Here is a 12,156-nt window from a genome sequence, read left to right on the forward strand (position 1 = left end):
AGGACTTGAAAACCAGGATATTTCTAGGACATTTGAAAGTTCTTGAGAGTCTGTCAGCGAATCTATACTTCCTCACTTCTTCTCTCCAGCTTCCGTCTGGTACCTCTGCCACACTCACTTTTGGGGCCCGCGTGGCGTGCTCAGGACTAGACGAGACTAGCTGGGTGCAGAGAACCAAAACTAAGCATCTGTTTGCAGCCGTGAACACTAGGGATGAAAAGGGCCGCTGGGCACCAAGTCCTGACAGGTAAACACCCAGAGCACGATGTCAAGCTGCGGGCCAGGCACACGGGTCTGGTCGATTATAATACGGCTTCTTGGCCTTCCCGCGGCGTTTTCCAGTGTCCCTCCCAGCCCTGGGGAATCATGTTTCTAAAATCCTGCCTCAGGGTCAGGAGGACTCAGGACTCACAGGAAAATGTCGTCTTGGCCAAAAGCCTCAGTGTGCCCTAAAAAAGCGAAGCTGCCAGTATTCTGTTACCTTCCTCTTGCCATAAAGTCTTTTCTCGTTTCCTCCTTGTTGTGGGCTTTCTTAAGAAGTGAGTCCAGGAGGAAGCTGTGACATGAATTTGTTAACTTAATCAGACTTCTAAGGAGACCACAAACTGAGAGCCCGAGAAAGAGAATGACAGGGAAACCCAATAGCATGATCGGTTAGATAAGCGTTCCCATATATGATTTTGAAAGAGATGTGTGACACAGGCTCCTTACAGTGCTGAGGGGTTGGGGTGGCGCACGACTTCCGTCAGCCAGCATCGCTTAGGGCCGGGAAGCCCCACAGGGCAGGTGATATTTGAGCCGTGCCAACAGCTGAGGGGGGTTTTGCCTGTTGGAGAGGAGGGGGATGGGCCGTCCAAGGCAAGCGACAGCACGGACAAGGGCATGGAGGTGTGAAAGGGGGCACTGGAGCCGATGATGAGGCTGGGCCAGCACGTTGGGACCAGCTTGTAAAGATGCTGCCGGGCCAGGGAAGGGATACGAGCCAAATGTGCATCTGAATTCTGTCGCATCACTGAAGGCAGAAAGACAATGGGAATGTTGCAGAAAACGTTGTTCACAGCTTTTTAGCATCGTTATGTTAATTTTACTCACCTATAAAATAAGAATAAAACCTTATGTCATAGGGTTATTGTATGGCTCAAAATTGGTAAGGGGGGGGCTTAAGAAAAAGAACTTTAGATTTAAAAGGGCTGAGGAACTCTAAAGCATTCCCCGAAAGTAGAGTGGTAGAGTGATTAGCATGTGAGCCGTGAGGTGAGGGAAAGTCGGATCCATGTTAGTCTTCGTGAGGAGGTGCAATTCAGCAAGTCACGCTTCAGGCGGCTGCTTTCCTCCTTGGCTGTGATCTGAGTGGAAGCTCACACTCAGTCGCTGAGCAACTGCCATAGACCAGTTCTGTGTGCTTTCACATAGACCTCTTACACGTGGCAATGCTTTGTATGCAGCAACTCCTTAATTCACACGGCGCTCGCAGCCAGCGGTAGGCGCTATTATTCTTATTCTGCAGGTGAGAGATCGGAGGCTGAGAGGTTGTGACTTGTCCACAGTCACGTGGCCGCCATATGGCAGAAAACAGACTTGAATGGAGAACCCTTGAGTTTACCCACTAGGATGAACACGTCAGGTGTTTAGACAGGTGTCCGTGATCCCCGGGGGGCCCCGTGGTGCAGCACATGTGCAGCAAGTGACCAGGCCTTCCGCCCTGCCTGCAGCAGCCACTCAGATGTCGTCAGCCCGGGCAGGTCACTGCTGTCTGCGGCAAGAACGGCTCTGGGCCAATTATAGTCCCACTGAGGACCCACCCCAACGGTGACGCTAGCTTGTTTGAAGACTATTTTTATTTATTGCACACCATGAAATTTAAGAGCGTGATGATAGGCTGATATTTATCTTTAGGGACAATATTTTGTCAGAAGGTTTGAGAATTATCAAACATTGTTGAATAAACAATTCAGGAACTGTTGCATGTTCATGCTGAAATATGTGTGTGTGCATGCACATGCAAGAGAGAGGTAGACTGAGCGAGGGGAATTGTGCAGGTGAGTGACGACAGCCTAGGGAGGGAATGCCGAGATGACTCAATCCTGGGTGTCACGTGGAAGGGACCTCAAGCCAGCTCTCCTGGCTGGAGGTGGGATGAGCAGCATGTGCAGCCATCTGCTCCACCCCAGCCTGAGGGGGCGGGCGGCTTTTCGGGTCGAAGCCCCGGTGAAACGGCTGCACCCGCTCCGTGTGGTGCCGTAGCTCAGGTCACTCCGAGGAAGGCAGCAGCTTCCTGGGAGACAGGATAGCGGGGGACCGGGAGTGACCGCAGGAGGGCAGCGTGGCAAGGGTGGGCGTGAGGAGCTGGCCTTTGGGAGGTCTAGATGTCTTGCTTTGGTGCTTGGGTCTCGTAAGGACATGTCGATAGCACCCAGATTTAAAGGGGCACTCTGTAGTGTCAAATGTCTGTCAACAAATCAGCCTTAAACTGTAGCCATTGTTTTCCTGTCAAAAACGTTAGCTGTAGGAAAAGTGGATTTCTGTGGTGCTTTTGATCCACGTGAACATTTTATTTTTATTTATTTTTTTTCCAAAGATTTTTATTTTTTCCTTTTTCTCCCCAAAGCCCCCCGGTACATACTTGTATATTCTTCGTTGTGGGTCCTTCTAGTTGTGGCATGTGGGACGCTGCCTCAGCGTGGTTTGATGAGCAGTGCCATGTCCACGCCCAGGATTCGAACCAACGAAACACTGGGCCGCCTGCAGCGGAGCGCGCGAACTCAACCGCTCGGCCATGGGGCCAGCCCACGTGAACATTTTAAAATGAGCTTCTGCATGGCTGTCCGGTCACAGTAACCGCTCTGCTGTCCTGTCTTCGTGCTGGGGCTCACCCAGGGGTGGAGGCCGAGGCGCCGCCCAGAGGTTTCCCTCTCACGATGTCCTCCAAGGGGGTCTCCCGCAGGTTTTTGCAGGTCACCCTCAAAGGCAAAAGACCTTGAACTTGTACTTCCCGTCCTGCTCTTTTCACTGACAGCCTGTAGCCCCTGTCTGTGGGATGCTGACTCTGGGCAGCGTGGCCAGCGGGCACCTGGCCCGTCTCCTCGAGGCAGGTCGGCATCTCTCCCTCTCCCCTGGGCCCTGCCCCTTGGGCGGGGACCCCGTCTCAGCCCGGCGCTGACTCAGACCGCCCAGGACACTTCGTGGCTCTCCCACAGCAGCAGTCCACGATGACGTGACTGGTCAGTACAGAGGGAACCCAGCCGCCTTCTGGGCAGGTGTTTTCATCTTTTACGTAGTCATCAAGACTTGCTTTCTAAATTTTTAAATTGGGGTTAAATACACATAACATAAAACGTACTGTCTTAACCATAGTGCTAAGGACGTTTGCATTGTTGTGCAACCAATCTCCAGAACTCTTTCATCTTCCCAAACTAAAATTCTGTACCCCTTAAAATAAGCCCCCCCTCGTCCCCCAGCCCCTGGCACCCATCATTCTACCTTCTGTCTCTGGATTCCATTACTCTAGGGCCTCATGTAAGTGGAATCATACACTATTTGTCTTTTTGTGACTGACTTATTTCACTTAGAGTAATGTCCTTAAGCTTCTTCCATGTTGTAGCCTTTGTCAGAATTTCCTTCCTTTTTTGAGGCTGAATAATATTCCATTATATGGTTAGACCACATTTTTTTCTTTTTTGAGGAAGATTAGCCCTGAGCTAACACCTGCTGCCAATCCTCCTCTTTTTGCTGAGGAAGACTGGCCCTGAGCTAACATTGGTGCCCATCTTTCTCCACTTTATATGTGGGACGCCTGCCATACACAGCTTGCCAAGTGATACCGTGTCTGCACCCGGAATCCAAACCAGCGAACCCCAGGCTGCCAAAGCAGAACGTGCACACTTAACCGCTGTGCTGCCAGGCTGGCCCCAATAGACCACATTTTGATTGTCCATTAATCTGTTGAAGGGCACTTGGGTTGCTTCCACCTCTTGGCTACTGTGAATAGTGCTGCTGTGAACATGGATGTACAAATATCTGTTTGAGTTCCTGCTTTCAAATCTTTTTGGCATATACCCAAAAGTGGAATTTCTGCATCATATGGTAATCCTATTTTTAATTTTTTGAGGACTGCCATATTTTTTTCCATACAAAATTTTTTTAAATGCATTTATTCCCCAATAGGTGTTAAAACAGTGATAGCATGATCAAAAACTCCACCTCTTCTTAAATGAGGCTAATTACTGTTCTTATTGGGCAGGGCTTTAAATGGTCTGTTTGACTGTATTCAATCTAGACAAAGGCAGTGCTGAATTGCATTTATTTGAGTACAAAATATGGTATCATTTCTGAATGTTTTTCAGTGGATGTACACAGATCTCATCAAGGGTATGGTTTTTGAAAGCCAAGAGTAACACAGACTCTAACAGGATTTTACCTGGTGTGGTTCAGTGGAAGCAGACTTAGAAGGACATGAGCTTGAACCCTGACTCAGCTACGTGCCAGCTTGCCTGTGTGACCGTGGGCAAGTTACTGAACTTCTCTGAGCTTCAGTAATAATATTTACCTTGCAGGGCTGCGCAATGCCTTGAACTCATAACATGGTAATATTTATCATCACTAGTATCCCAGAAGGAGAAAAATAATGACTTCTTTTTGAAGAAGGGATATCTGGAGAATACGGGCTTGGCAGTCTATAATGAGTTTGCATATGAGGATGGTCATTAACACAAATTAGAGCAGTTTGTACTTCTAGAGCATTTGTCAAAATAACCAGTAAAGCACAGATGATTTTTTCCCTAAAATTTCTGAAAATACTTGAGGCTAAAAATGCAAGAGACAGGATAGTCCTCTGCCCCCAGTGCACGCTCCTCAGTTTGGCGTCACGGAGGAAGGAGGGGACGGTGTGTCAGTGAGCTGCCGCTCTGGCCTCGGGGAGGCCATGCCCGGCTGGGGCTCGGGGAGGAGTCAGCCATACAGAAATGAGCTGCGTCAGTCCTGCATGGAGGAAATCCTACCCTCCCCTCACCGCCATTCCTGATTCTCTTGCATTGGCCATAATTCTCCTCCCAGATGTCCTAAAAAGCAAGCTTCCAACAGGAACAGCGTGAGATGGAGCAGCACGAGGCACATGCCTTCACAGATGCCCAACTGTCTTCAAAGTAATTCAACATTGATATTTTTTAAAATTCCCTGAACTAAATGTGCAAAGAGACCATCAAATCCAATAACTTCAGCTTGGTTCAAGGTTCTGGGAAGACACACACACACACACATGCATACACACACGGTATGTCAGCGAAGGAGGACCATTTGTTCCAGTGTGGGTGCTGTGTTCAGTTGGTGTTTGGGACTTTCTGATCAAGTCCAAGATGCACATGGTACGCTGGGCGTGGCTCCAGCTTCGACCTCGGCGTCGGTAACAGGGATGTCCTGGGAAGGATGGTGCTGACAGCCGTCCGAGTGAGCAGCCGGGTGTTCAGACCTAAGATCTGGAAGATCTGGAAGGCTCCCAGGAAACCGCGTGGTGGCCTAAAATTCTGTTTCTGCCTCACTGATAAATGGATGATGGTTTCAGGTGAGAGCTGGGAATGCAAAGAGCAATAGTAAAATAATCCCATCTAAGATAAAGCTGGATATAAAGAGTTATTTTGGTTTTGTATCAGCACTTTCAAAGTGCCGTACGCCATTTAGAAAAGACAAGTAGAAGAAGCTTTCTTGTTATTCCTCAGCAAGATCAAGGGTGGCACCGAGGCGACACAGTTTTCTCTGTGGGTTCGTTTCTCTTTCTCACTCTTTGCCAGCAAGCGTGGGTTCTGCCTTCTCACTGCCTCGCCCATCTGCTGCCTCTCGGCGGCGGTGGCCTCAGCCGCCCCTCGCTCTGCAGGCCATCTGCGCATCTTCCACCCCCCCCCTCCTCCCCCGCCCCCATTTCCTCGCCCTGTCCTGATGCGCAGTCTGAGCATGTCAGTCTCTCCTGTTTAAATAGTTCAGCTGCTCCCGACTGCCTTCCGGATAAACTTAAACTCCATGCAGACCTAAAAGGGCCCTCCTGTCCAGCCTGGGCGTGGCCTGTCCCACCTCGTGCCCTGCCTGTCGCTCGAACCCCACACACAGCTCCACCAAGCACCCCTCTCGCCGTCGTCCGTGCTCATGCTCTCTCTGCCTGGTATTCCCTCTGACCTTCACTGCCATCCACTTTGACACTCGGCTGGTGGCACCTGCACGAGAAGTCCCTGCTGCCCTGTTTTCCGCCAGGTTATACCAGGGCTCTGTCCTTGGGTGCCTTCTGAGAACTTCCCTACACCCAGCTTCTCTCCCTCCAGTGATCTCCGCCATCCCTCTGTCATGGATGGCTTTGCCAAGCTTCCTCATGGCCAAGGGACTCCGGCCGTCTGCTTCTCTGTCAGTGGTTGACAAGTGAGAAGCATTGATGAGTCTCCTGTTGTCTGTTTCTCTTTCTTGCAGGCAATATCTAAGGGGAATCCATTTGTTTTTCAAAGCACCTCTTTCTCTCGCACACACCCACCTGTCTAAATCATTGTTCCAGAAGGCAGCAGGAGGAGAAGAGCCTAATCTTCCTCCTCTCAGCGCTAGGTGACCGGGGTGCGGGCAGGCCCACAGGCCTGGCCCCTTCACTCCCTGATGGCGCCGTGCTTTGCAGCATGCCCCCTCCCTCCACTGTGGGGCAGAGCGCCTCCCGCCCCTCCTGCCCTCTCTGACTGTCTCGTGTGGTCTGGTCTGCAGGACTTGTCCTACAAGGACCGACACTGGCACGAGGCCTGTTTCCACTGCTCGCGGTGCAAGAGCTCACTGGTGGACAAGCCCTTTGCTGCCAAGGAGGACCAGCTGCTCTGCACGGACTGCTACTCCCACGAGTACTCGTCCAAGTGCCAGGAATGCGGGAAGACCATCATGCCAGGTGAGGAGCGCTCCCTTCTCCCTCGGGATCCTGCGAAGCGGCTGCTCTTCTCTTCCCTCCTACTTGCTGAGGTTGTGCACCTTTGGGCATTTTAGCGAATGTGCGTTGTGCCCTCCCGTGCGCCAGGCGCTGGGCGAGGAGGTGGGTGCTCACAGAGGAGCGAGCCGAGGGGCGTACATGCTCCTCTGCCCTCGAGGACTTCACACTGTAGACAGACGCAGACTTGACCACAGCCGGGTCGGATGCCAAGGAGGGTGGTAGGTGACTTATCTGTGGACGGGGGATGATGGAACCGTGTCCCTTGTTTTTCGGGCGAGGTTAGTTTGCTTCTTTTGTTTGTGGGACAAAGAAATCTTTTATTTTATAAACCAGAGTGAACAAAAATATATAGAATTTTAAAATACAGAATTAGAAAAATAAAATAAACCATGTTAAACACATGCAGAAATGAGGACAGGGACAGTAACCACCCTGAGAAGAGCCTAAGATTTGGACCCTAGGTGACTAGGAGAAAGGTGAAGAGATCAGCTGTGGCTGGCTCATTCGTCATACACCATCAGTGACGTGCTCTGCACGACCAGTGAAGAGCGACCGGAGGGAGCCTTGCGAGATTTAGTGAATAAAAATGTCAGACTCTGGGGCCGGCCCCGTGGCCGAGAGGTTAAGTTCGCACTCGGCTGCCGCAGCCCAGGGTTTCACTGGTTCGGATCCTGGGCACGGACATGGCACCACTCGTCAGGCCATGCTGAGGCGGTGTCCCACATGCCACAACTAGAAGGACCCACAACTGAAATGTACAACTATGTACTGGGGGGACTTGGGGAGAAAAAGGAGGAAAAAAAAAGAGAAGATTGGCAACAGTTGTTAGCTCAGGTGCCAATTTAAAAAAAAAAAGTCAGACTCACAGCTAAATCTGAGTTTCAGGTCATTTTTTAGTATCTGTCCCATTGGAGACTTTTAATCTGGCATCTTGACCAGTGAGTGACATAAAACCAGGAGAGAATTCTGCCCGCTGAGTGTCTGTGGGAATGTGGCGCTCACAGACTAGGACAGAGCAGTAACCAGACCATGGAATCCAGTCAGGTGGAACAGCAAACTGGTTGGGGACCCCTGACTGCCATGAGCAAACAAGGACTTGGGGGACCGTGTCTGGACACGAGGGCGTGCGGGCTCTGAGGCTCCCTCAGGAGGGCACTGATGGGGTGACTGTCACATCAGGGTCAGGTCGGTGGGAGGGGCAGTGGCCAGGCCTGGCCTTCTAGCTACGAACAGCTCGAGACAGCTGGGCGGGCACCGCAGACTGCTGGGGAGGTGGCTTCCTTACTCGGGAAGCACCTTGAACCCTGGGAAGGCTTCGGGTTACGGCAGATGTGTTAAGAGGAGCTCACCCATAGTAGTACTGTTGTGTGAAATCACCGGATAAAGTTTGTGTGAAGTTTAAAAAAAATTGGGTCTAAAAGGTAAATTAATCTTGTGATTCTGACTGAAAGCGTGCTGTTGAATAAGTGATTTAGGCTTCTGATTTTAAATTGAAATTTTCTTGATTTAGAAACTGTTTTGACATTTAAGATATCTTATGATTCGACGTATTTATAAGTTTAATTCATTTCAACGACAATTCCTAAGAACTTGAGGTCTGGCTAGTTAGTCGAGGAACTTAAAAGGAGTATCAAATCTATTACGGTTTTCAGGGCGTTTGGTTCACTACATTCATAAACAGAGCCAAACGCAAAGGCCCCTTGAAAGTGGTTTTTAAAATTCCTGTACTCATGAATGCAGCAATAAGACGTGTAAGAGGAACTTAGGCTGAGAGTTTTGAGTTTATGTCAATAGATCGAATGTTAATTTATGAAAACCAGGGGTGGCTGCTGCGTGGCCGTCTTTCACCCAGTGGCCGGATTCCCACGGATGTGTGGACAGGATCAAGGCTACAGAGAGGACCGAGAGTCAGACTCTGGACTCTGGTGGAAGACGGATTGCCAAGCTCCAGAGTTGTGTTTTATTTTTGGTTTGCTTTGGTTTTGACCATGAAGAGATAGGGAAGAGTTTTGAGCGAGAGACTGATGTGCGGGAGGTGTTACTTTAGGAAGATATACCGGATAAGAAATAACCATTTTTACAAAGGCAAGGGGATAATTAGGCTTCAGTAAGATGGTCTCTTATTGCTACCACATTTCTCCGGTTAGTACATCTTAAAAATAACTGCGACACCCTATTACAAGGATGTCACCGGGACGTCACCCGGCGCTGCTGGGATTGTGTGAGCGAGGACAGAGCTGGAGGCACTGTGGCAGCTTCAGATGGGGCACTGAGGGCAGGGAGGCCTCTGACCAGATTCTGTTAGCGCTGCAGGTGCTGGAACTGAGGGCCACACGCGCCACGGTGGGGATCGAAGGCTACAACCCACAGAAGCCGGGCCAACCTGGGTCCTGTCCCACAGGGAGTCACATGTAGAGACACAGCTGTCCCGGAACAGTAAGAACCACAAAATTAATTGAAAGACAAATGAAATCTTTACTAGGTTTTCATGACCAGAGCCCAAGGAAGCTTCCACTCGTGACTCATAGCAGACTTCTTCAAATCCTCTTTCCCATCTGCATTTCGCTGCTCCCAGGGCTGCGGCTGCCACGAGGACGCTCCGTCCCCTCCACGCCCTCCCCAGAGTTCTCCTGCGGCCCGGGTCTCCCTGGCCCTGCTGTCTGCATCCTCCGGGGGTCACCTCCTGTTCTGTTCGTTTGCTCTTCCTCAGCAGTGCTCTGCCCTTTTGCAAGAGCAGGTCTTCCTCAACTTCTGATGGCATTACATCCTGATAAACCCATTATATGTTACAAATATCACAAGTCGAAAATGCATTGAATGCACCTCACCTACTGAACATCACAGCTCAGCCTGGCCTACCTTAAACGTGCTCAGAACACTCACAAAGCTTATACTGTGGCAAAATCATCTAACACCAAGCCTATTTTATACTAAAGTGTCGAGTATCTCATGTAGTTTATTGAATACTATACTGAAAGTGAAAGACAGAAAGGTCACATGGGTACACAATGGTTGTAAGTGTATCGGTTGTTGACCCTCGGGATCCGGTGGTGACTGGGAGCTGTGGGGGCTGTACCGGCCCAGCATCACAAGAGAGCATCAACTGCATACCGCTAGCCTGGGAAAAGAGCAAAATTCAAAATTCAAAGTATGGTTTCTATTGAATGTCTGTCACTTTCTCATCATTGTAAGTCGAACCATCATGAGCCAGGACCGTCTGTTAATTCTGCTGGCCTTGGCTTCTCCACTTCTCCCTCCCTTTGATTACCCTACCTGGAGGACCAGGTCACGATAGGATTCCTCCTGGGGCGTGGAGGCGGGGACCCAAAGGAGGAGGCCCCGGGCGAGGCGGGTCATGACTGGAGCTCTGGGAAGTGGTGGAAGGTGCACACGTGGGCTTCGCATCTGCTGGGTGGCTGTGGAACCCGTGGGATCCGCTGAGGTCTTTAAGAAGGGAGCTTATTGTTCATTTTGTGCTGGTGCAGCGTGCAGGTGTGAGAGGAGAATGCCCAGCTCAGGCACTGGTAACGAGAACGCAGCTCAGCCCCACGGCAGGAAAGTGTAAGAGCGTCAGCACTCCCGCCTCCACATCGCAGGGCTGTGCTTCTCACTGACGTCAGGGATCTTTAGATAGAGACGCCGGAGAAGACTGGCTGGTGCCTGCCAGGGTGGAGGCACGTGCCAGGAAAGCGAGCCTCAGGGATGTCATGTTTGAACAGTCTTGAAGGATGAGGAGCTGGAGTTCAATGGATGGAGATGTCGAAAAGGTCACTTCCGGTTGAGGAAATGGACTGGGCACCAGAGGCAAGGTGTCTGGAAAAAGGCTGCTGTGTGCAAAAACCAGAAGCAAAAAAGAAGCACTAGATGGTCGCACTTGCTTCTCTGCTTTGGTTTGATTTTTAAAAGTGCTAGACCCAAATCAAGATGACCAGCAGTACAGAGCATCAGCGTAGCTTTGGCTGTGAACTTAGATACATAGGACAAGAGGCATGTGCTCAAGAAAAGCTCACCCACTGGGCCCACACCCCACAAAAGTCCATTTCTTGACGTGGTCGGGAAACTAGGCTTCCGTCGGCACAAACCACAGTGCTAGGGTCCACCGGTTCGCATCCACCCAGTGCTGAGCCCCTGTTTGCAGAGGTTTCTGCAGCTGCACTACAGCCTCTGAGCAGGCTCACGTCATCGCTAACCAGTCACCAAGTTTCTGGTTCCTCGCTTGCTTATTTGAATCAGAAAAAGACACCTTCCTCCGCTGGACTTATCTGCTGGAGAATTGCTCTCATCTGCAGATTGTTAGAAGAAGGAATGCTGCTGCCACCTGCTGGCCACATTTTGCACAGGTCTGTGTCTGTGGCCTCCCGGATGTGTGCCTCCACCTGCCTTGGGCTGGAAGTGTCCAGTGGATTCCCTCCTAGGGGCAGGCGTTGCCTGAGCCCTGGTGTTGGTGTAAGACTGTTCCAGAGCATGCCAAGAATGCACTCATGGTCTTGCTTGCGGTCCTTAGCGAGAATCTTAATTGCCCTATTTTCATTGACAAAATCCTTGGGTTTAGGGGGCTACTTGATCAGAGGAAAGGGCAGAGATTAAAGAAGCAAGTGACGAAGGTATTCATGGGGGAAAAACTCTGCAGACCAAAGAAACTCATTCTAGGATTGACATCAAAATCCTTCCATCATTTTGACCTGAAATTCAACTGCTGAATATAATTTTCCTTATTTCAGGGTTCATCAACCCATGATTGAATTCCACAGCTTTTAAGATCACTGTGTGCCGCACACCTTTACCCCATGAATTCCTTGAGTATTTTATATGCTTTATGGGAGGGAGTACTCAAATGTCTGGTCTTGCAAGTACAGGAAGCTGAGAAAGTGACCCCAAATGACATGTAATAAAATAACCACATAATGATTTTCAGCGAATATCCTAACTACTTGAGACAAGGCCATCTCACCAACCTCATAACCAGCTAAAATACAACCATTAGCCTTGTTGTTTCAACCCTATTATTTTTGGACTTAGAGCTAAAGACTAGTTTACAGACACCTGCATTGTGCTGCCCCCTGGTTCCAAAGCCGGCCGGCCTGCTTTCGGCCGAGTGCCCCCTCGTTTCCTGACCCCGGGTTGAAATCTCACTTACGTGCCCATCATTCTACAGTCCGCATCCTTTCAGTGAGACCAGGGGCTCGCAAAATTTTTCCATATAGAACCAAATCAAT

General features: G+C 50.2%; 1 protein-coding gene across 4 annotated transcripts in view; it reads left to right on the forward strand.

The window, feature by feature from the left end:
• Window positions 1-12,156, forward strand: part of FHL2 (four and a half LIM domains 2) — a 69,270-nt gene that overhangs the window by 48,122 nt on the left and 8,992 nt on the right. For all 4 annotated transcript variants that reach the window (XM_005599782.4, XM_070236000.1, XM_023618490.2 and 1 more), the window contains one exon: window positions 6,727-6,901. In XM_005599782.4, the coding sequence (XP_005599839.1) occupies window positions 6,727-6,901 (175 nt within the window). The remainder of the gene's footprint in view (window positions 1-6,726; window positions 6,902-12,156) is intronic.

The sequence above is a fragment of the Equus caballus genome, chromosome 15, assembly GCF_041296265.1.
Source record: "Equus caballus isolate H_3958 breed thoroughbred chromosome 15, TB-T2T, whole genome shotgun sequence".
Lineage (NCBI taxonomy): Eukaryota > Metazoa > Chordata > Mammalia > Perissodactyla > Equidae > Equus > Equus caballus.